General features: G+C 34.5%; 5 protein-coding genes across 5 annotated transcripts; 4 read left to right on the forward strand and 1 right to left on the reverse strand.

Annotated features, from left to right (window-relative positions):
• Window positions 1-4,136: 4,136 nt before the first annotated feature.
• On the forward strand, window positions 4,137-6,679 carry LOC116017241 (zinc transporter 6, chloroplastic). Its single transcript, XM_031257788.1, has 2 exons — window positions 4,137-4,977; window positions 6,108-6,679. Exons 1-2 carry the CDS (start codon window positions 4,243-4,245, stop codon window positions 6,420-6,422), a joined length of 1,050 nt encoding a protein of 349 aa, XP_031113648.1. The 5' UTR covers window positions 4,137-4,242; the 3' UTR covers window positions 6,423-6,679.
• Window positions 6,680-8,234: 1,555 nt separating this feature from the next.
• Window positions 8,235-8,723, forward strand: LOC116016168 (RING-H2 finger protein ATL57-like). Its single transcript, XM_031256331.1, has one exon. It carries the CDS (start codon window positions 8,235-8,237, stop codon window positions 8,721-8,723), a length of 489 nt encoding a protein of 162 aa, XP_031112191.1.
• Window positions 8,724-14,205: 5,482 nt separating this feature from the next.
• On the forward strand, window positions 14,206-14,664 carry LOC116016169 (RING-H2 finger protein ATL39-like). Its single transcript, XM_031256332.1, has one exon. It carries the CDS (start codon window positions 14,206-14,208, stop codon window positions 14,662-14,664), a length of 459 nt encoding a protein of 152 aa, XP_031112192.1.
• A 4,359-nt stretch (window positions 14,665-19,023) lies between these two features.
• LOC116014701 (RING-H2 finger protein ATL57-like) lies at window positions 19,024-20,086 on the forward strand. The gene has a single exon (XM_031254643.1). The coding sequence runs from the start codon at window positions 19,404-19,406 to the stop codon at window positions 19,755-19,757; it is 354 nt and encodes a 117-aa protein (XP_031110503.1). The 5' UTR covers window positions 19,024-19,403; the 3' UTR covers window positions 19,758-20,086.
• Window positions 20,087-21,881: 1,795 nt separating this feature from the next.
• On the reverse strand, window positions 21,882-22,847 carry LOC116014726 (RING-H2 finger protein ATL63-like). Its single transcript, XM_031254672.1, has one exon. It carries the CDS (start codon window positions 22,790-22,792, stop codon window positions 22,028-22,030), a length of 765 nt encoding a protein of 254 aa, XP_031110532.1. The 5' UTR covers window positions 22,793-22,847; the 3' UTR covers window positions 21,882-22,027.
• Window positions 22,848-25,954: the final 3,107 nt, after the last annotated feature.

The following is a 25,954-nucleotide window of genomic DNA, read 5'->3' on the forward strand; positions in this document are numbered from 1 at the left end:
AAAAAAAAAAAAAAAAAAAAAAAAAAAAAAAAAAAAAAAAAAAAAGAGTTTTGTGGGGAAAATAATAGTGCTAAGACTATTCCTTCAAACAAGACATGGGAGTTTTGCCATTGTATAGAGGATAAGATAGTTGACCAAGTGCAGTTATTGAAATCCACTTCAACTAGTCTGCTTGGTTCGAGGGATTTGTTAGACCATCCTTATCAATGGAGTTTTTTTTTCAAGGAGTTTTTGTAAGTGTAATTAGGAAACAGAAAATGGAATGTAGGAAAAAAACACAAATATGATTTCTAAACAAAAATTAAATAAATAAAGAGTCTATCTGGCGCACCTGACCCGCCCCGCGCGTGCAATGCACGCACCCGCACGGGCGCTGCTGTGCGCACAACGCGCACAACAGTTGAAGGCTTGATGAGAGCTGATCAATTGGTTACTGTACTATGCACCTCTAACTTGCAGAAGATCCATTCCTTCTCTCTATCTCCCCTTCTCTCATGCCATGGTGGCAAATATCTGACATTAACTCCAACAAAAATCATTGGTATGGATGGCCTTAGCCCAAGGGTCTCGTAACAGTTGCATTCAATGGGTCTGAATTCTGACTTGGAGTGTGAGTCGAGCTTTGAGTGGTCTGATTATGGAGATGATTTCGATGATGAGGATTATGTCGAGCACACTAGGAGGCGCAGGAGAGCCCGAGCATGTGGACGTGAGAGGCGGGCCCACTTCGAGTTTAGATACATGTTTTGATTGTTTGTTAGCGGGTTGTCCTCGGTTACACTTGATATATGGTTTGGTCCAGTCTCTTTCTTGTATATGTTTTGGTGGTTTAATAAAGTGTTTGAGTTTTATTAAAAAGAGAAAATGTGATAGAAAGTTGGTATTGCTGGTTGTTTGTTTTGAAGGCGATGATGGTTTGGCTTTATGTCAAGTTTAGCCTCATTAATGCAGGTGTCAGCGATACAAGAGACACCCTAGTCTGGGTTGAACAGTGGTCAGGTAGGATTTTTTAAATTCGTGTCTTCTAATTCTCTGAAAAGTACTTCATTAATTTTTGCTATTAGTCTATTTTTTGATTTATTTGAGGTGTGCATTTTTTTTTCTTTGTATGCCTCTTTTTTATTTCTTTTGGCCTTCTGAGATATGTTTGGTCAGGGAGCTTCTTGGTATGGCCATTATTATATATATATACTTTTAGTATACTAAAAATGTACCTTATATGTATGATTTACACAATAATTTGTCTCATATTTTGCCATGAAAAGAGTCGAATGAATAGAATATATTCTTCTCACATCTGAATATCATCATCATGACATATCATTGAATAGTCACTACGAGTTTTGTTTTTAAAAAAAAACTATAATGGATTTCACAATTGAATAAAAGCTGAATGTATAAAGTCGTATAGTATATATGGCAATGGAGTTACACACAAATACCACTTTGTCTTCACTTTTTGATTTTGTTTTGTTTGCCATCCACTTTTACATTAATCGTAAAGTTTCCCTAGTGGCCACGCAATTTATGTCTGATCATTTCAAATTTATAAAGGTTGAATCCTGATTTCGAGTACTTTAACACTTTGTGAAGGATGAAAATTTTGAAATAATGAATCTTAATGATCGAGTTACGGATTACGAACTTGATTGCTACACAGGTATTTATAAATAATTTAATTTCAAATTATCATACTAAGTATACATTAAACTTTACATTGCGAGTTACAACTTTTACAATGTGTTTGGTTGAATAAAATTGAAATGTTTTTCCAATGCAATTCAATAGGAAAAAAAAACTACATTGTTTGGTTTGAGGAAATTGCAATTCTCTCCATTCATTGAATTGGAATTCATACCGCTATCCATGAATTATAATTCAATAGAAGAAGAAAAAGGGGAAAAAAAAAGGAAATTAACATATTTGTCCTGAATTATTATTATTATTATTATTATACCACAAGGGCATTTTAGTCTTTTTATCATTTCTTCCCTTCACATTCCTAATAATTTTATCCATCCCTACCAAACAATATAATTTGAATTCTTATTTAATTCCACATTATTCTTTTACGACGGAATTATAATTCATTTCCGTCCTCCCAACCAAACACCTTGTCAGTATGATTAATTGAAACTTATCTCTTCTATATATATAAATTATAAATAGAATAACTCGTAATAGACAAGCAAAATCACTAAATAACAAATAAAACATATTGATATTAGTTTTTTTTTTAAAGCAAATATTGATATTAGTTTATTTAGAAGCAGGAATGGTTCTTTTTATTTTTGGGTGATGATGAAAAAATCCTCATTTGCATTAGGTAAATCATACTCATGTGTAATAATCTACAAATCACATAAAAGAAGTAAATTGTACTATTTATCAAAAAAAAAAATAGTACATTGTACTAAAAAGATCCTATGTAACCGCACTATCCACCCACTTGGTCATCCATGTCAGGACTAAAAAAACTATTTATTTTTGAATGTCAAGAGAAGCCCACACCAGCTACTCGAAAGTGTGCAATGGGTAACTGCTCATGCATAAAAAGAACAATTCTTGAATTGACTAATGAAAACATATCACATCAATAATACCAGCATGCCATGTGTATACATATACTTACATATCTTTAAATTTAATTTAAACGTAATAATATTTAGGGAAAATGACACTCTTCCGTCTAAATTATATGTGCATTTATTTCCTAAATTATTTATGTATTTACATTAGTCTCTCAATTATTTTAAAAGTGGATATTTTTTCCCTTTTATGTTAAATAAATATTTTTACTCTTAAAAATGAGTATTTCATTTATTTTTCTTGTGTAACAAATTATTACTTATTATATGCAGGGATGACCACGGTTTGATTTAAACGACACGATAGTAACAATCAAACAAAATCGTAGGAACAGTTACTATTATGATTCAAAACATAATAGTAAAAAAAAAAATAGAATTTCTAAAAGAGAGAGAGGGAGAGAGAGGCTCAAACTAAACAACTGGTTTTGGTTTATCATTTTATAAAATCGTTAACCGGAACTGAACTATGATCATGTCTACTTATATGTGAATACAAAAGAAAAATTAAACACTAAATCAAAATCGGAACTATCTCTATGATTTTTGTTCGATTGCTACAGTGTCTAGTCAGCTCGAACCGAACCATGGTAATCCCTACCTATAAGGGATAATTGGTTAGAAAAGAAAATTAAATTATATTTGCATATAATTCAGAGGGAAAAATATAATTTTCCCTAATATAGTTATAAACTAATAATAAATTTTTATCATATAAATCTTGAAGGTTCAATTATCATTTTTCTCATATAAAAAAAAAATCAATATCATTCAAAAATCGTTTATAGCATAGAGACTATAGCCAAAATAATGTGTTGTATAGTGTATGTACATCTATCTCAATAATGGTGATTTAATTGTAATGGGTTCATCAGCAACCACTTGCTATCTATGTTCTATGATCATTCAATAAAAATGTCTACATTAATACGTACACACAACAGACAATGATGATCAAAGGAGAAGCCATACTTTTATTATCATCAACAATCTACATATATTACATAAAATAGTGGTTACAAAACATTTACATAAATGCAATAATAATGTGCATTAATTCTATTATTTAGTAACAATACACACTTAATACAACTAATCCGATGTAAAATCTTTTAACATATCTTATTCAATGAGATAAAAATAGAAAAAAAAAATATTACTTTCTGATTGAAAAATAATAATATTGATGGTATTATTATTTGTTTCTTTGTTTTATTAAAGTAAACTCATTAATTAGTAGTCATAACGTATGTCAACATTCTTTTTTTTTTTTTTGAGTATTATTGACTCTGTTATAATGTAGTATCTGTTCATAGTATGTCAACATTCTTAATTGGGATAAAATTTAAATTTATAACTAATACGGAGTAACAATAATAATAATGTTATCAAACCAAACGTTTTTTTGTGTAGGACAATAGGAGACTAGGAGTGTACCTTAACAAGTGGCAATGAGTACCGCCACATTCAAAGCCAAACAGTGCAAAAGTGGGCCCCACAGCCCCTAATAATTTACGTTCAAATAGTCATCATTCTCACAAATCTTCCAAGTCTTCGTCACGGCGCTACCCTATTCTCTCACGTACTCTCTGTTATCTCTCGACGGTTCGTTTCGCCGGAGACTTCAGTGCCGCGGCTCGGCGGTCAGAGAGCCATGGCTCTGTGCGCGACGGACACCGCACGCGCTCTGTTGTGCCGGGACGGCAAGGCCGCTGCTCACCTCAAGCTTATATCCATTTTCGTAATTTTCTTCACGAGCGTCGTCGGTATATCGTCGCCGGTTGTGCTCGCCCGGCTGTTTCAAGGCAAGCCGGTTTACGACAAGGCTATTCTGATAATCAAGTGCTTCGCCGCCGGCGTGATTCTCTCCACCTCGCTCGTGCACGTGCTCCCGGACGCCTTCGACGCGCTCGCCGACTGCCAGCTGGCGTCCCGGCACCCCTGGAAGGACTTCCCGTTCTCCGGCCTCGTAACGCTAATCGGCGTTCTCACGGCGCTTTTGGTTGACTTGACCGCAACTTCTCACGTCGAAAGCCACGGGCACGGGCACGGGCACGGCCATAAAGTGACGAAAGATTACACGCGGATTGGAGAGAGCGAAGAATTGGGGGTTGTGAGTAAGAAATTAGGTCAGAGAGAGAAAGAGGCGGAGCTGGGGATTGAGGTATCGGCGGCGGGAGAGGAGGGGAGAGGGGAATCGGAGGAATTGGTGAGATTGAAGCAGAAATTGGTGTCTCAGGTTTTGGAAATTGGGATAATATTTCACTCGGTGATTATCGGCGTCACAATGGGAATGTCTCAGAACCAGTGCACGATCAAGCCACTCGTGGCGGCGCTAGCATTTCACCAGATCTTTGAAGGGATGGGCCTAGGAGGTTGCATTGCCCAGGTAATTACTGGCTTAAAAACTTTCAATCTTTCCTTTTTCTAGATTATTTAGTTTCTATTCGCATCAAATTCAGTATATTTGCAGAATTAGAATCACGGGATTCTCGTATTAAATTATAAAGATACAATCTTTTTCTATGGTTTTTTTTTCAAAGGAAAGAAAAGATACCCTGAATCATTCTTCCAGCTCAATAGTTGATACAGTATAGGAATTGACATTGAAAGAAAACTATTACCCTCTAAAGAAGTTGAAAGGAATACCTGTGGACTGTGGTATTAACTTTAAGCATTTTCCCCCCTTTCATTTTGTATTCTTTGGTAATTAGAGGGATGAGATTAAAACCCAGACTTGAGTTGCTTGTAATTCTGAACCCCAGGGCTAATGTTATCCTGCAAACTCTTAGTTGCACTGTGTGTTAGTATGGTGCTTGAATAAAACTGTTTAGTGTGTTTGGAATTTTGGATTGTAAGTAAGATGGTTAGCCTAGTCCGCATAAGGTTCAAAGATCAAATGATGGGATTACGATCCAGTATAGATAGTATAGCAGCTAACAATTGCGTGTAAAACTTCTCTCAATTTGTTGAATCTTTTTAGGTATTAGTTGACGTATTAGGTTGTGCCTCTATTAGGTGGATGGCCTACACCATAATATGGAGTACCATATAGATCAGCTACAGAAGATTTCCGAGGTCTAATTTTCATGTTAGCGATGCTTCTATTCTGAATCTGAATAATAAACATTTCAACATTCACAGTGCAGAATTTGTCTTGTATAAAGGTATAGAATAGCTAAAAATATCTCAAGCATCTCTTATCATAATAGATATAGATTAGCAATTTCCAATTCAACTAGTAAATTCTCATGGCTAAAACGAAGTCTTGTATAGTAATGTTGAATGAAAACGTCCAAAAACTCAGCGGTTTTTGTATGCTTCTCTTCATGAATGTTAAAGGGGGAATATTTATTCTACATATAATCGATGCTCATGTGAAAAAATTTCCTATGCATGTACTTGTTTTAACATTCCGAATGAGCATGTCTCAGAATCTGCAAGGAAAAAGTGTTTACAAATTACAACAGAGTCGTTTAAACTAACCTCTGTGTATGAACTTCATGGTGATTATGACAGGCGGGTTTTAGTTTTGGAACAACAGCTTACATGAGCTTCATGTTCTCAGTGACAACCCCAATGGGTATCGTCCTTGGTATGATTGTCTTCTCTGTTACTGGCTACGATGACAGCAGTCCAAACGCGCTGATTCTCGAAGGTTTGCTCGGGTCCTTGTCTTCCGGCATACTGATATACATGGCCCTTGTGGACCTCATAGCTCTCGACTTCTTCCACAACAAATTGATGAGTTCGGAACCATTGTTGAAAAAGGCGTCTTTCGCTGCCCTAGTTCTTGGTTCTACATCGATGTCAATTCTTGCTCTCTGGGCTTGAAACTTTCTGTGCCATATGTCTACAATAATATAGTTATGTATGAATGTATGATTACCAATTTGGCTTGCAGAATTAGGTCATAACCATCGCGAGCCTGATGAATATATGTAAATTTAGTTTCCCTTAGAGAAAAAAAAAATGATAGCTCCTTCCTGCATATCAAGCTAACTGCAGTTGATTTAGCTTCTTGTTGAATATGGACATTGATACTACTGCTGCAATGTGAAATTCCAACCGAGACATGCTTTTAAGTTGTATTAGTCTAATTTTACGAGATGCAGATATTAATACAATATGTAAAACAAATTACAAGATAAACGCTCCCGGTTCCTCTTTACAACCATGATATCTAATGATTGCAAAATTAGGCTCGAAATGGTTTAATCTGGACTCTGATTTGGAGATATTGGTAATTTTTAAGTTGGAAAAAGGTTTATACTTTTCCTATTATATTAGCCTCATTTTTTATTTTTTATTTTTTGGAGTTGCATACTAACGATCTGATGGTGTTCATTTTACACGACTCTTAAGTGATGAAGGCAACTAAAAGTTGGGTGGCTCAATTGGGAATGTTCACTTTTGCCTTTACTTAAAGCATATAGAGTGTTGCAATACACATAGGCAGCTGCAGCAGCTAGGTAGTTGAAATCTACACACAATCCACAATTATATTTTTCCCATTATTCCTCCAAATGAAGTGTTTGTTAACATCATCTTTACTACGAGCTTCAACCCATCCGTTTGCTTTGGGAAATTGGAAGGAAGGAAGAAAGCACCACACCCCCTTTCCATTTCCATTTCCATTTGGCAATAATTAAGTTCAATTTTCTCTACCACTACTACACTCAAAACTCCTCATATCACCACTAACCTTTTTCATTCCTGATATGTTGATGGTGACAATTAAGTTATCCCTCCGATACTCAATATATTATCTCATATCACTCAGATAGGATTCATTGTAAACATAAAATTTTTCTACTTTTACTTACCTAATGCATAGTAATAACAAGCACATACACATCACAATATCATATCAAAGTTAATCAATTAATTAATTTATAGCCTGCACGGACAACTCAGTTGGTTCATGGGCTACTTAGGTTATGGACAATGACACAAGATCAAATTCTGATCTAGCAACTATAGTGTGAGAGTCCTTCCACTTAATAGGCTACTAAGTCACCAAATGACATTTGAAATTTCTACTAAAAGAAGAGTTCATATTTAGACTAAATCAAATTTACAAAATTTAACTCTTACTCTTACTTAATCCTTAACCCTTTTAACTTAGTAGTTTACTTATCAACTATCCAAAACTGTTTGGTGATCTGCCCTAACCATGTATACATCTGTCCCTATATATCACCAAGCTAACAATAGCAATAACTTAACAATAGCAAGCATGCGTAGTTCTTCAAAGATTGGCCTAATTTCCGTCTGAAATAATACAAACGTCACCGACCTAACTCACCTTTATCGATTTTCACAAAAGCACAAAGGAGCAGATGAAACGCAAGACAGATTCTAACTGTTTCTTTGAATCTTGGCTTTACTACACATAAATGGCAATTAAAAGCTAGGAACTAACGCCCATGTTTTATAAGTTAATTACGTGCACAAGTTCATTATATTGCCCATCATACAATATCACCTAGCTAGCTAGATTCCTAAAGCCAAAACACACACATATATGCATATGCAAATGATATTATAATAATGCAAATCAAGAACATATCTATCCCGGCCTTAATCATAGTATTAATCATCGTATGTATGTAAACCTTAATTTCCTCGAAGTTGTCGGCGGGCATGGAGGAATTTGAGCCGTTCCATTGGTACATAAACTACGAGAGCGCGAAGAGGTTTCTGGTGACGCTGCTTTTCTTTGGACTGTCCCTTGTCCTCCTCATTTTCCTGTTCTTGCGCTTCATTCGCATGCACGCTTCCTTTCCCAGCAGCAGCAATGATGATGATGTTTCAAATTCAGTAATCGTGGTCACCCGACAGAACGTTCGACGACGAGAGATGGGCGTGGTGGCGGCAGGGGCGTCTTCGGAGGTGATCAAGAGCCTGCCCATTTTCATGCACAATAACAGGTTGTCAATGTCGGAGAATACGAGGTTGGTGAGGGTGGGAGGCGAGGACTGTTGCATATGCCTGGGGGTTTTCGAGGACGGAGAGATGATTAAGGTGATGCCTCATTGTCTCCACGATTTCCACTCTCATTGCATTGATCGATGGTTGAGTAGTCGCTCTACTTGCCCTGTTTGTAGATCATCTATCCAGGGCCGTATCTGAGCATGTCTAACATGTGCAGCCGCACAGGGTCCCCAATTTTTGGGGGCCCCATATTTAAAAAATTTTTATTTATATGTATATATAGTTTACAAAAATTTAGGCTAAATGTATGAAGATTGGACCAATTTGTGACAAGTGCTTTAAAAAAGCCAAAAAGATTGGACCAATTTGTGACAAGTGCTTTAAAAAAGCCAAAAAGATTATTCATAATTAGTTTTATAGGGCAATTCAACAATTCGTAGATCTGACTCTACCTCTTTATAGGGCAATTCAACAATTCGTAGATCTGACTCTACCTCACCCAATTTTTGGGGGCCCCATATTTAAAAAAATTTTATTTATATGTATATATAGTTTACAAAAATTTAGGCTAAATGTATGAAGATTGGACCAATTTGTGACAAGTGCTTTAAAAAAGCCAAAAAGATTGGACCAATTTGTGACAAGTGCTTTAAAAAAGCCAAAAAGATTATTCATAATTAGTTTTATAGGGCAATTCAACAATTCGTAGATCTGACTCTACCTCTTTATAGGGCAATTCAACAATTCGTAGATCTGACTCTACCTCCACTGAGGCTCGAACTCATCACCTCCCGTATAAAGGGAAAGGTTTGATGCCACTAGACCACAAGATTCTTGACAATTATATATGTATTTTTTATATAATATTTATATTTTGATACAACTTTTTGAACAACTATTATTTATATATAGAAATTACTCGAAAAATGACCCAAATTAAGATATGGCACAGGGTCCCAATTTTTATTGGAACGGCCCTGCATCTATCCATTCCACCTCTGCACCCTTCTTCTATTAATATACTTACTTCTTCAAATTGCATTGCTACTACTGTGAAAGGGTGTCTAAGTATCTGAATTAGTCTTATATGTTCTATTCAGTTGCTTTAACATATATAAGTTTGTTCTTGAATTGGGAGATTTTGTCTCTCATTGAACACCGCTAAGATTGTCCAGGAGGGGGGGCTAACTAAGTGGATAGAACATTATATTATTCTTGTATTTGATGAAGATCGATTACAAGTTTGATTCTTCCTAATACTTACTTGATCTAGCATGTGGCCTGTTATGAACAAGGTTTACTCTGTACATACAAACATCACTAGATTAGTCTTGTCACACTAGATATAGCTAGATGACATGTATTTAAAAAAAAAAAAAGATTAGGTAACCTAAGTTACATTTGAGAAAAAATAATTTATTGAGAGGGAATCGTTTGTCGAATTGAAAAACAATAATGTTATTTGCCTTAAAAGGGTGTTCGAGTGAGGAACATAATTCTCGTACCAAAAAGTTACAAGTTCAATTTTTATCAAAACTCTTTCAGTCGAATCATGTGTACTTGCAGGTTATTACATAGGGTTTACCCCTTACACACTTTGGTAGTGGTTGTGAGTTTCTCTTGTTATACCAAAAAAAAAAAAGAATAATAATGTTATTTTCTCTATATGATTTTACCTATTAATGATCACATCTTGACGTGACAATAAAAAAAATTATTCTTTTATTACCGTGAACCAATGTTGCGGAAGGCGCTAGTCGGGGCACCTAGAGCCTAGGCGGTCAAGTAATCTAAATATATCGTCACAACTTTTCTAACTCAGGACTAGGAGTTGTTAAACTATTATAATCTCCCAAACTAATCAACTACATATGTTAGATGGTTAGTTGAGTACATGACTGGAGAAATATAGAAGAGGGGCAGTCGAGCAAGAAAAAAACATCACCTACCCAAGTTGAGTGCCAACTTGAGTTAGGCACCCAACTCGGCGCGCGCCTAATCGGTCAGTTAGTCGATCGGACAGCTAAAAGCCGCCTAGAGCTTAAATCGCCATAGCCTAGGATGCTTAGTGTCTAGGTGGCCACTTAGGTCGATTTTTACAATATTATCGTGGATTGGTCGGCTCCCATCAACATTAAAAAATAAATTTACTTATAAATCAAATATATAAAATCAATCAATTAATATTACAACGTAAAAAACTAAAAATAATACACTTTGAAAGTAAAAGACTAAAATTGTATAATGACGCTGACATAAAATTCTATGACTGGTAATTAAATAAGCTTTAAAACCCCAGTATGGTTGCACATATGTATTAATGATTTGCAATGTAACGTGCTATGTATGTATTTTAACTCTTGTTTTGGCATTAGTTTATTATTGGACTGTAGATTTGGTAGAGTTGGGGGGTCTATTGGTATGATATAACACCAAATTGAATAATATGAAACAATGGTGCAATTGTATATGCTAGTCTCAAAAAAGGGAAATTTTATGATATTTCACAATTAAAAGCATAAAGTATGTGTTTCATTAAGCTAAGTTACGGTATTTTGACTATACATAAGATTTTTTTAGCAAAGTATAGCCCGTCTTTCTTAGTGCAATTTACTTCTCCTATATAATTTGTTGGTTATTATTACACAAGCAAGCTAGGTTTACCTAGTGCAAACTCCGGTAGTGATTGTTGTTTTCCATCATTAAAAAAAAAAAAAAAAAAAAAAGGAGTAGAAACCTAGCTAGTTTGCTATACGTGACTACAGGAGATGTAAGCCGCAATAGAAAGACCAGTGTGATTAACTTAACCGAGAGAAGGTACGTATTGGCAAGAATCAAACGTGTAACCTTTAGATACGAGAATAATCATGTTCCACTCACTCGGTCACTCAAAAAAAAATGCTACACTTAGTACTTAATATCTAACTAGCCGTCCAATCATCACTTTATTCACTCGCACTCACACCAACCCAAAACAAACAAGTTTTTAACGTTTAAATTCAGTCCACTATAAAACATAATGATATTTTCCATAATTGTTAATACTTTGTATGTCTGCAGTAGGTGAGTTACAACTTTAAAATTTATATCGAACGTTATTTAATTATCTATTACGGTAAAAATCTTTACATTCTCACTTAAACCGCACACTACAAACACCCATCAACAACATATGTACCAAGTTAGGCAGCTCGCTAGTGCCTTTTTGTTGTAGCAAACACACATGAAGTAGACATGAACTTTTGCAAAAGTTGACAAGATGACAAACGACCTCAACTCAATGGCCCTTTTCTTTCACAAAGATGCACATATGTATGCTCCAATTGTTGTCCAATTCACAATAAATTGTGCCGTTTTCGTTAATAATGAGATTAATGTCCATATTACACGTCTCATACATTTCATGGAAAGTGATATGATGCCATTGGGCACAATTTGCACTTCAAAAGCTAAGCAATGTCACACATATAATTGCACTTCTAAACTTATAATGTTAATAAACAATTGCAAATGGAAAAGTTGGAGCACATGCCACGCTTTTTACCATTCTCGTGCATCGAACGTAAACCGTTAACGGAATTGGTTAAGTTCCAAAGGTGGCCGAAAACCATGTTTTTTTAGTGACTACATTTATACGTTTTAAAAAAATTTAAGGTGTCGATCAACACTCTATCTCTTGTATGTTTTTAATCGGTTTAACTTAAAAGTGAATGGAAAAATATTGCGTTTATTACACAGGAACGAAGTTTATTCGGTGCACACCTTCACGTAGTGACTATAAATTTTTTTCGTCACAAAAGAAGAAAACTTTATACAGAGTTCTATTGAGACATTGTCCCAACAATACTCATACAAATCTAAAATTTCCTCCAAAAAATTGAATTATATTTGGTGCATGAGGCTGGTACTGGTTGGTATCGAAAATGTTCTTGATACATTTTACTCGGTACTATAAATTAATTATAGAAAAAATATTGACAACTCTTTTTACTAAATATATCTTTTTTAAATTGAAAAAAGCATGAGTATTTAAGTATTTTAGTTATATCAATATAATTGAATTAGGAAAATTATTATATAACCAAAATACCTTTTTTTACATAAATATATTATAAAAACTTCCATAAACCATGTTATAAAGTTTTTTTTTCTCTCTTAATAACATTATTTGAAATAATTTTAATTTCTAAAAAGCACCAACATATATATATATATATATATATATATATATATATATATATAGTCGAGACTTTTATACTTTTCCTGGGACAAATATTTTTTCAAAGTCTTTCTAAACTCCTTTTTTCTCAAGTTGTATACATAGAATATAATTGTGTATTCATTACTCCAATTAACAACTTGAGTGTATGATAGCCTCACTTAGGGAAATTTAAATCTACATTGACATCCTGAATAGATCCATTTAAAATAATGTTTTAAAATGACCACTAATATATTAATTTTATGTCAACCTTTTAACAAGTATGGCTCCAAACGCATATTATTATGAAAAAATAGTCAAAATACTACTTGAACTCTCAAGATCTACTCTCTTCTTTTACTTTCTCATACAAAAGTTTGATGTTGACACTTTTCTTGAGACCCCATGATAAAGATAACCTATCATATCATGTCATGTAAGGGAGTATAAAATGAGAGTCCATGTAGTAAAGCTCTATTATTATATCATACCTCAATTAATTCGTAATCAAATGATTATGAGTTTTATTACATGTACTTCTAAATTTTACTCCCACACTTTTATTCATGATGTGGTAAATAATGATTGGATATTTTTATCATGTGAATGGTAAAAAAAATGTTACATCAATAATTTGTAACAAAGTATAAATGTTAACAGTAAAAAATATTAGAGTTTAGGTAATATTTTTCAATGATTATATGATCCCATCTTTTTTGGCCTTTTAGGGAGCTCTTACAACACAACACCTGTCCTCCAAACTCAAATCCTTTTAAAAAGTGGGTTTCGTTAATTATGTCATATAGTATCTATAAGTTTGAGCCGTCGCACTGTTTTTTCCTTAAATTAGTTTGGAGAATAATGGAAGAAATCAATAAATAGTGAGACGTGTCTCAATTAGTCTACATCTTCAAATATTTATATACGAAATACCCACCTGATTGAATATATTCTACCATAAAACATTACCAGCTTGTTTGGTTGACATGAATTACATTTCAATTACAACAAAATTCATTGATGACATGGTAAACTACAGTGTTTAGTGGAGAAAATTACAATTTTACAGAATTATAATTTTTTTATTCCATAATTCCTTTCTTCCAATCAAAAGTCAAATTTTTATTTTTTTAAAAAAAAGAGCGGGTAAAATTTATTAACTTATTCTGGGTTGATTGAGTAGTTGAGTTATATAAGAAGCAAAATATATAAGTGCATGGCATATATGAGTGAATATATGTGTATATATATGCATGCGCGTGTAATGTGTTTCATAAAGAAAGTAAAAAGAGATGAGTAGGAGAGTTGGCAATGGTTGGAATTATTGGTGTGGAGATAGATGCTACCTCACAATATAACTCAACCACCTTATAACACTTCCATCCGGATCAAACCCCATACTTTCACCCATTATTACACAACAACAACCTAATATACAACCTCGACCTCCTCAATCTTCATCGTACCTCAAATCCAGCTATGAGGATGTCCTCAGAAGAACTGGAAACCACAAACAGCTGGCACAGCACAGACCTCAACGCATTCACTTCCCATTATTTCCGCCACCACGGCCTTCTCCTCTTCACGCTCCTCCTCTGTTTTCTCATCTTCCTACTCGCCTTCTTCTTCTTCTACTTCATCAACAAGTTCACCGGCGGCGCCAATTTTCCGGCACCCAGGCCGGCGGAGGCGCCGCCGCCGACAAAAGGGCTCGACGCGGAATCGATTCAAACGTTGCCGGCCGTGGCGTATGTTTCTCTGGGCGTTAAGGATATGAGCGAATGTTCGATCTGTTTGGGGCTGTTTGAAGAGGTGGAGATCGTTAAGGTGATGCCGGAGTGCTGCCATGTCTTCCACGGCGCGTGCGTCGACACGTGGCTGTCGACTCGTCCCAGCTGTCCTCTCTGTCGGGCGTCTCTCGACTCCGTCAGTGCATGAAGAGATCGGAGTTTCTTTTTTAAGGAAAATGTTTCATTTGACGGAATTAAGAATGTCGTTCGGAGCGATTGAGGTAGTGTTGGGCTACGGCCCGGACAGTCTTATTGGGCCTGGCGGCCAGCTTTTTGGGCTCCAACAGTGCCGAGGAGAATTAGTACGTATTGGGCTTTAGGGCTCTCTGAACTACTACTTTGTTAGAAATAAAAATAAATTGTTACTATAATTGCGATTGGTTGATTCAACCACGTAATGTTAATAAATAATCAAATAAATTGCATTTTAACTTATTTATATTCTCCAAGGTTGATTACACAAGAAAAAGCAGTAGTTCAGTATTCGGGAATCAATTAAAAAGATGTTGACAATAATCAAAGTCGAAACATTTAAGCACAATGGCAAGTTGCATCCCGTCTAAACAAATGAATTAAACACATTTTATATCGAATTTAGAAACTGAATTTGCTCAAACTAACGAATACTAATTAAGTTTCCTAAAGGAAATAATTCAGAAACAAATAGCGTAATTTCTTCAATGTTTCATCATCAAACACTACCATAACTTATTAATGTAATTGATATGGTACATAAACCCTCTATTAATATGAAATGTCTAAAAATAAAAACATGGACCAAGATTAAACAAATAGATATGAAGTAGTACTACTGGCTGTTTTCTTTTTTTCTTTTTTTTTTGGTCTAAAATTGACAATAGTAATTTATATGCACAAAAATAAATGCCAAATAATAATATTTAATTTTAAAATTATAATTATATTAAATATTTAGTTAAATAATACGGAGTAACATATATAAAAAAAAATTAAAAATCTATAAAACTCATAGTTGTAGAATTCACATTATATTAAAAAGTATAATTAATAAATTAGAAATAACTATTATATGACTAATAATTATTAAAGAAAATTTTAGAAATAATAAATAATTAAATATAATTATGATGCTATTTGATATAGAAGTTATTTTGTTCGATAAACTTTATAATATAATATTTGTAGAACAATATAAAAAAATATAAGCATAGATGAATAGTGCTAATGCATGGAATGCATGGCCGCATTTCGGTTACTTCCTCCCACGTCTCCATTCTCAAACCAACTCAAACAAATACTAAGTCCATCCCACTCCCGTCGCCGCGGCTATCGCCTCCCTTCCCCCTTACACAAACCTCGGAACTTTTGAAATGACCGATTTTTTCAGGCCTTCTTCTCTGGAGAATCGAAATTGTCTTTATCTTCTCCATCTTTAGTGAAGTTGAGTTTTCTTTTTTGTGCCTTTATTGCATATTGTTTACTGGTGCTAGTGAATGAGAATATATGATTCGCGCAATAATGTTATGGTATATGATACCATGTTTTTGCCTTGTTGTGTATAAGATTGAGAACTCAATTGTGATATAACAAAATTATACATCATTCATACACATAGTAGTGTTGCACTTAGAATCACTTGGCAGAATCCCCTAAGGACAGCAATATTCTAAAGTCCACAGAAGTATATATCTTCTCTTTCTTATAAAACTTGGAAGCATTTTCAGTCTCAAAATGTAAGAATAGTCAGGAATTGATTTCACAATAAGTTCTCTCTCTGTAAATGCAATCCAGAAAGACAAGAAATCCCAATAATTTAAAACATATTTTATAAAAAAAAAAATTATAAAATTTTATACCCTTCCACCATATTTTTATTACAGCTTATAAAATTTGCCACTACCCACAACATCCAATATCCTTACAATAGGAGTTAACAGTTACACATATACTACTTTTTACTGACAAAAGTTCTCATGATCAAGATTATGCGATTTCATCATCTTAGTTATATTCTCAAAAGATAATCTGAAATATGTCTTTTTAAAGTTAGTCATAAATCCAAATAAAGGAAAAGAAAAACATAAATACAATAATAGAAGCTCATAAGAGTACTATGATACTTCAAAAAGGCTCAACTAAACCAGTTGGGTTGTGCTCTCTTTCAAAGAAAGGGTACGTACGGTTGAATTTTATCAACTCTCAAACATCTTGGAGCTTCAATTTCCACCTGAACACAAGCCTATAGTCTTTATACTAGATAGAGTAACTTGGATAAGCTTGATATTCATTGCCCTTACACTAACACAACCATCATGACTTCAAACAAGGTGCAATTTACTTGAGGAGATGCTTTAAGCCACAAATATCACCAAGCACCATCAACAACTCAAACAAATTATATCTCTATCTTCTTTCAAGTGCAAACATGTATCAGGAAAAAAAAAAAAAGATCCTAAAGTTACAGGCAACATTCGACAACCCTTTAATGTATTGTTGAAGGATTCTGAGGTGTTGGTAGTCATAATGCCAAACCTGTAACCACCGTCGTAAGACAATGCACACAATTAATATAACTAATAAATTCGATCAACAAATATCTCCTAATTATTTTTAATAAAATTACAATAATAAATTCATTGTAGGACCTAAAAATTAATTATATTATATTATTTATTTAATATAACTAAAAAATTTAACATATATCTCAAAAACATTTTTTACTAAAACTATAATATAGTTTTCACTTATTCCACAATAATATTGCATGTAGTTAGTGCAAAACTACATTGTTATTACTGTTTTCATTTTTAATCCAACAAATATGTAGTTTTATACTATAAAATTTTTATAAATAATGTTGTGTACACAATCAATATATACAATTTCTCAAAATTTAATTCACGGATATAAACTATATAATATAAATGAGTTAATTCCAGTAATGGTCCTCCGATTATGTTGATTTTTCAAAATTAGTCCCCGACTTTTAATTTGGACAATTTAGGTCCTTTGACTTTCAAATTCTTTCCAATATTGGTCCTTTCATCAAATTTTGGTTAAATTGAGGTCAAATGAAGGTGTAAAATTGTCCGTTCACTTGTATACTCGTATTTCTTCTGTCCTATATGCTATATATATAAATATAATATCAGTCGAAGAGACATCGATTGAGATTATATGACTTCGACTGAGATTATATTCATATATACAGCGTATATGACAGGAGAAATACGAGAAATAATACACTAAACAAGTGAACGGACAAATTTACCCCTTCATTTGACTTCAATTTAACCAAAATTTGACGAAAGGACCAACATTGGAAAGAATTTGAAAGTCAAGGGACCTAAATTGTCCAAATTAAAAGTCGGGGACTAATTTTGAAAAATCAACATAGTCGGAGGACCATTGCTGGAATTAACTTATATTAAGTACAATAAGTACCTCACTAGAAAGAATGTATGATCGCAGGTCACCAGAAAATGATACTATGTGAGTTGTTTGCCTCTGGAAACGGTAAAGCAAATATTACTTTCTTTATTCCTATCCAAACTTAATTTTATCCACATTTTAGTCCAATGCATGTAGACCTGGCAATTCGTGTATACGGGTTCGTTAACGGGTCGACACGATAACGACACAAACACGATAAGGCTAAACACGAACACGACACGTTAAGATTAACGGGTTCAAAATTGTAACACGTACACGAACACGAATTGTTAACGGGTTAAACGGGTTGACACGATAGACACGTTTTGTTAACGGGTTTCGGATCGTGTCGACACGATATGACACGAAACCCGTTTAAACCCGCTAAATCTATTGATATATTAAAAACTAAAATTTAAAGTTAAATTATATAAAAAAAGAAATAAAACATACAATCCAATCCATCAAACAAACTAAAAAAATATTCAATTTATAACATTCATAAAATTATAAAATAACATCCAAAAATCACAATTAAAGAAGTTCATACTAGTTTTTAGAATAAAATTGAACACAATAAACATTCAAATTTCATATTGTCGAACATCAATAATTGGTGTATGATCTTGGCCTAATGTAGTAAATTCATTCTTAATCATGTTCATGATATATTTTGTAAAGACAATGGTTCTTACCTAAATGACAATGATTCTTAGCAGATTCTAAACGTGTCTATATAAACGGGTTCGTGTAAACGGGTTAACACGATAATATTAACGGGTTAAACGGGTTCTTAATAGGTTTAACGGGTTGACCTGTTAAGACACGAAAACATAACGGGTTTTTAACGGGTCAACCCGTTAACGACCCGGGACATGTTAAGGCTAAACACTAACCCGTTATTTTCGTGTCCGGTTTCGTGTCGTGATAACGGATCGTGTCGATAATTGCCAGGTCTAAATGCATGTACTATGTCGATCAACAAGCAAAGAAACAGCCCTTTGCGCGCGTGTAGGATGTGTTTCATAAAGAAAGTAAAAAAGACATGAGTAGGAGAGTTGGCAATGGTACGGTTGGAATTATTGGTGTGGAGATGGATCGGAGCCCATACTTTAATTTGTCCATAACTCCACTCCCAAGTCCCATCCATTATTACACGACAACTTTAAATATAACCTCCATCTTCATCGTACCTCCGATCCATTTCAGTTCTTAGCTAGAAAGATGTCCTCCCAAGAACTGGAAACCACAAACAGCACATACTACCTCATCAACGTATTCACCTCCCATCATTTCCGCCACCACGGCCTTCTCCTCTTAAATCTCCTCCACTGCTTCCTCATCTTCCTCCTCGCCTTTTTTTTTTATATTATGACTCTGTTACAATGCATTATCTGTTCATAGTTACTTTCTCAACCTACTGAAGCACAAAGAGTCAACGGTTGTCTCCTCAGTTCGAATCAACTCCCTTCATCCATGTGGGAGTGTAAACCAGGATCGGGTGCCACTAGACCACAAGTTCTTTGGCTCCTCCTCGCCTTATTCTTCGTCTACTTCCTCTACAAGTTCACCGGCGGCGGCGCCAACTTTCCGGCTAAAGGGCTCGACGTGGAATCGATTCAGAAGCTGCCGGCCGTGGCGTATGCTTCTCTGGGCGTTAAGGATATGAGCGAATGTTCCATCTGTTTGGGGCTGTTTGAAGAGGTGGAGATTGTTAAGGTGATGCCGGAGTGCTGCCATGTCTTCCATGGCGAGTGCATTGACACGTGGCTTTCGACTCGTCCTAGCTGTCCTCTCTGTCGGGCGTCTCTCCACTCCGTCAGTGCATGAAGGGATAGAAGTTTCTTTTTTAAGCGAAATATTTTTTTTCTAGTACTACGGACTCTGTTATAAAATATATGTTTTTTTGACAGAATTAAGAATGTCGTTCGGAGCGATTGAGGTAGTGTTGGGCTACGGCCCAGACAGTATTATTGGGCCTGGCGGACTGGTTTTTGGGCTCCAACAGTGCCGAGGAGAATTAGTACGTATTGGGGTTTAGGGCTTTCTGAACTACTACTTTGTTAAAAATAAAAATAAATTGTTACTATAATTGCGATTGGTTGATTCAACCACGTGATAATGTTAATAAATAATCAAATAAATTGCATTTGAACTTATTTATAGTCTCCAAGGTTGATTACATGAGAAAAACCTCTAGTTCAGTATTCGGAAATCAATTGAAAAGGTGTTGACAATAAATAAAGTCATAACGCTGAATTGCATCCCATCTAAACAAATGATTTAAACACATTTACTAACTAACGAATACTAAGTTTTTTAAGTCCTTCTCCATTTGTTAATTTTGACATATAAGTTTTTAGGCACAAAAACTAACCTACAAGTTTTTTCATTAATGAGAGGTTGAGTTTTTTTTTTTTTTTTTTTTTTTGAGTTCTTTCCACTGTAAATATGGTGTTTTGGCAAGGAAAAAAGGTGGGCCCTGCCCAGGTTTGTGAGTTAAGGATATTTTTTTATTTTTTTTCCTTGTCAGCTGACATTTGCTTTTTGCTTTTTTTTTTTTTTCTCTCTCTCTTTTTGTTTCCCCTTCCCTCCTATAGGTGGAACATAAAAACTTGTGCAAAAAACTTAACAAGTTAAAGAGTTGTTATGCCGTGGTCTCAGGTCCACCTTGCAAGGTGGACCTTGGTCTACATTCACATACATACTCTACATTCATAATTTGTAAATTTCACATTCACACATTACAGGATTATATGTTTAGTAACTATATTCTACATTCACATACACTATACTCTACATTCACAATTTGTAAACTCCACATTCACACATTCAAAACTCTATATTCACAGGTCCTATACTCCACATTCACAATTTGAGAACTCCACATTCACACATTACAGGGCTACAAGTTACTAGAACTTCTTTAACTCTATTACAGATTCACACATGCATAACTCTACATTCACGATTTCTATACTCCATATTCACAATTTAAAACTTCTACATTCATACATTTCTGGACAACTCTACATTCACACAATCATAAATCTACATTCACGATTTCTATACTTTACATTCACACTTTGAAATCTCTACATTCACACATTTTTGGACAACTCTATATTCAACAATATATTTACTAATTTAAAAAAAAAAAAAAAGACAAAAACGACGTAGTTTTGGACCCAGATCCACCTTGCAAGGTGGACCTGGGTCCACAGCATAATTTGCCCAAGTGAAGAAGGCCTAAAGGAAATAATTCAGAAACAAAAAGTGTAATTTCCTCAATCTTTCATCATCAAACACCATAGCTTACTAATGTAATTGCTATGGTACATTGGTACATAAACCCTCCCAAGTAATATGTTATGCCTAAAAATAAAAAATGGACCAAGATTAAATAAATAGATACGGAGTCCCTAAAATTGACAACAGTAATTTTTATGCGCAAAACTAAATGTCAAATAATAATATTTAATTTTAAAATTATAATTATATGAAATATTTAGTTAAATAATACGGAGTAACATATAAAAAAAATTTAAAAGTTTAAAACTCGTAGAATTCATATTATATTAAAAAGTATAATTAATAAATTAGAACTAACTATTATATAATTAATTATTATTAAAGAAAATTTTTAAAAAAACTAAATAATTAAATATAATTATGATGCTATCTGATATAGAAGTTATTTTGTTCGATAAAAATTACTCCGTATAATATAATACTTGTAGAACAATATAAAAAATATAAACATAGATGAATAGTGCTAATGTATATCATTGTTATATGGAGTACTAAGTAATTAGAAATTTAGGTACCGAGTTCGATTTCTGTTTTCAAAAAAAAAAATTAATTAGAAATTAATATTTTATATATAATGAGGTGCGTTTTTGGCAGTGAATTGGGAAGAATAAAGAAGCCCCACATGCATCCCATAAAGAAAATTGTATTTTATTTTTAGATAATTAAAATTCTTTACATTGGATCTATACAAAATGTATACAGCCACAGCCTCTCTAAGATAATCGATTCTCATAATTACTTAATTATAAACAACAAGGCGTATCAATTCATTAATTAATTTCTTTAAGCTAACCACCGGCAGATGACGACGGCGGCGAAGAAAACGAACTACTTACTGGTAACGAATTACCCTCCGCCTCCGCCTCCGCCGCCGCAGCTCCATTTTCTGGCCTGTCTTGTTTTGGAACTGATTCAACGACGATCTGTAACGACGTCGCATTCCCACCTCCTCCGCCGCCGCCGCCCGGAACCGCAGAATTGAATCCCAGACTCGTGCCGGCGGCGCCGCCGTGTCCGCACACCACCGGAGCCCGGCAAAACGGGCAGGAAGAGTGGGAAAACAGCCACATCTCTATACACTCTGCATGGAATGCATGGCCGCATTTCGGTAACTTCCTCACCACGTCTCCGTTCCCAAACCAACTCAAACAAATACTACACTCCATCCCACTCCCGTCGCCGCTATTGCCTCCCTTCCCGCCGTACACAAACCTCGGAATCTCCGAAATGGCCGATTTCTCCAGGCCCTTCTTCTCCGGAGAATCGGGGAACGTAGAGTCAACGTGGAACGACCGAAACCGCCGGCGAGGCACCTCGACGGAGCCGCCGCCGCCGCTGCGGCGGCGAGACTGAGTCAAGAACCACCTGGCGTAGACGTGGAGAAGAAGAACAAAGAGAATAACAAGAAGCAACGAAATCACGGCGGCCAGCATGACGTTGTCGTTGTAAGACAGTATATTATGGAATATGCTCTTCACGGTGTCGCCGGAATCCTCCCGTGAAATCTCTCCGGTCACCGGCGCCGGTAGCGGAGAAGATACTGAAAAATGCATCGTTAATTAACACAAAAAACTCTTTTATAAACGAGCTGATGAGCTCGCAAAGTGTCTCGCAAGGAATATAATGATACAAAATAGTGGTAATGAGCGATAAATATAACGGTCATACGTTACGTTGGTCGTAGAATGGTTAAATGGAGAAGAAAAAAAATGTAGATATATTAATAATTTGATTTATTAAAAAATAGTTAAAATGGGGATAACGTTGACGTGAAAGTGAAGGCGTTGAGCGTTGAAAATGGATCGAGTTCATATAGTGGGGGATCGTGATAGATTGCGTGTGTTTGCTTTAATGCACATAAATATAGTTAAGGAAAAAGAGATGTTGGTTGGGGTTTAATTTTATAATGCAATGTTTTGTTATTAAAGGATAGGACAATTTAACTGATTGATCAATACATATAAGTTGATACAATATGTTATATATAGTTACTGAAAGATGAAGGCTGTTAGAGCATGATCGAACAAATATAATGTGTGTTATTTGAATGTATTATCACAATTCATAAAAAAATTGTTCTGTTGTCGTGAATATTGGCATTAAATTTTATGTTCTTATTTCATTTTAGTTTTTTCTAATAACGCTCAAGATATAGAACTTGATTCCAAAAGACAAGAGATGAAATTAAATTTCATTGAAATGTATCTTGTGATTTAATTGGTCTCATGATTTTGGGGATTAGGGTTGGATTGTTGGAGTTTGGAGGGGAGTAAGAAAAGTGGTGCACGTGACAAACAAAAGGCGACAACTGGAGCTGAAATAAAGGTCTCGTGAAGGCGACGGCAGCCATAGTGCTGCTGCCTATAATCTATTACTACTGTACTGTTTGTACTAAAATAATGCCAATAATTATTAATCATAACAATTATAGTTTGGTTTGCACTAAAAGCTAGTCAACTATTACAGTTATTTTTTTTTATTTTTTTTTTCATTTTTAGGAGTAGCTACTAGAAAAAAAATTAAGGTCATTATGTAAGAAATGATTTTTTGCATAGTTCATCAAAAAAATAAAATTAAACAAAGCCCTATTCTAGTGCACGTGTTGCACATCAAATGCGTCCAGTCGAGATGTGACAATTTTTTTTCATTATTTCTCTTTTCTACATGATCTAAAAAACATGCAAGAAAAAACTAAAGAAACGAGGTTGCCTAAAAGTTATTGAAGGTGCAATTAATTAAGCTAAGGATGATCCAAAAGATTATACATTATGTAGCCGTGCCTAATATTACTTTTGGCATTACTTTGAAAAAGCTTTTTATTAGGTGTTGTATTTAATAATTTCTGGACAGTCTAATTGTAGCATAAGGACCTTATTATAATGCTCTGTAATTTGTAGTTGATGGCTGAGGGGTGTAATAGGAGGTTAGGTATTCATGAACCACACAATTACTCCACAAGCTACAAAAGAGGCCGGGAGATTTATAGGTGTTGAGGGTTTTGGTTGCTTAGAGCATCTCCCATTATATGGGTTTTTGCTTAAATTTTTCATTTTTTTTATAGGTCAATAAAGATATTTTTTTTAGTGCTGCTGACTCGCATATTGAAGCACAAAAAGTCAATATCACATCCACTGAAGCTCGAATCATCCCTTCCATATGAGAGTGTAACCGTGTGTCACTAGACCACAAGGTATTGACTGAGAGAGTGGAAGTTTAAAAGAATAAGAAAAAACCTTTTGTTGTTGTTGCTCTTCTAACATTTTAAATTCCTAATTTTCTTAATTGCAACTCAAATATTATTGAATAGTTAATACGGCAATATTTGTTTGGAAACAGTTAATACAACAATATTGTTTTTCCTTTGAGCAAAATTATTTTTCTCTTGAATTTTCTTCAAGGTTGCATGATTTATCAAAAAGTCAGTTATCAACCAAACTGGCTGTGGCGTGGCTATCCTCCATTAAATCATCATTATTTCATTGGGTAAAATGTCCCACAAAACATGAGAAAATCTGACTGAAAACTTGAAAAGACATAGATATGGGGTGACGCTTTTTGAGCCAATTGAGGCCATTTCCGTCGCTTCTTCAAGGACTATTAAGGGAAACCCCCTACACTTTTGCTCACGGGGGATTTTTATTTTTATTTTTAAATAGCATTTGATTATTTTGACAATACTAATTTTATTTGTTTAACAAAAATCTTATTCAATGTTTACAAAGAATGTATTGAACTTGACCAATTTTGATAAAATTATTAATAAATGACCAAAACTGACACTTACAATCTTATTAATTTTGAAATCAGGGATCAAAAACTAAATACCACTATAAATATATGAAAAGAGTTAATTCCACTAATAGTCTTCCGATTATTGTGATTTTTTAAATTTGGTCATCGTCTTTTAATTTGGACGAATTAAACCTTTGACTATCAAAATTGTTCCACTATTAGTCCTTCCGCCAACCCAGAGTTAGATAGCCGTTAATGCAGGGTTATAATGGTCATTTCATCTCCTAAGCTCCTTCTTCCCATTTGTTCATTCAATTAAACGATCAGAATTGTACCAGCATCGCAGCACACCTGATCTCCAAAGGCGCCGGTTGCGAAGGTCACATTTCTTCTTCCTCAAAGGTCGCCGGTGCAAAGAACCGCACAAAGGTCGCTGGCAATCTTCCTCAAAGGTCGCCGGAAATCATCCTATCATCAGTTGGTATGTTGCATTATAAGATATAGCAGTATTATCATTTCAGAGAACATACAAAATCGGAATGACTTTACAATAGACTAAAACTCTAGAAATCTATCTCCCCTTCTTTTAGTTTTATGCAAAGTAACATAGAGAACTGACACAAATACAAGCAATTGCCATTATAAACAAACTTGAATCTTGAATCATTTCTCAACTTCAAGTCCTCTATATAAATATTGCATGGAAATTAAAGAGGGAACAGCTTAAAAGAGTTCCTAAGAAATGAACAGAGGGGCATTTAATAGGCAATGAATATGCCTTTTCTGCAATTGCTTGGTTCTTTAGCTAGCTTTAATTTGCTCCTCCAATTAATATAAGATATCTAATCTTGGGCACATTTGCAAGGCCCACTCCGTACCAAAGAAGATCATCCCATTTTATTCACAAGCACAGTTCACCATTGATACAGTAATGAAATTCAAAGAATTATAGAATGAAATGAAACAACCTCATTATATGTATA

Source organism: Ipomoea triloba, chromosome 4 (assembly GCF_003576645.1).
Source record: "Ipomoea triloba cultivar NCNSP0323 chromosome 4, ASM357664v1".
Classification (NCBI taxonomy): domain Eukaryota; kingdom Viridiplantae; phylum Streptophyta; class Magnoliopsida; order Solanales; family Convolvulaceae; genus Ipomoea; species Ipomoea triloba.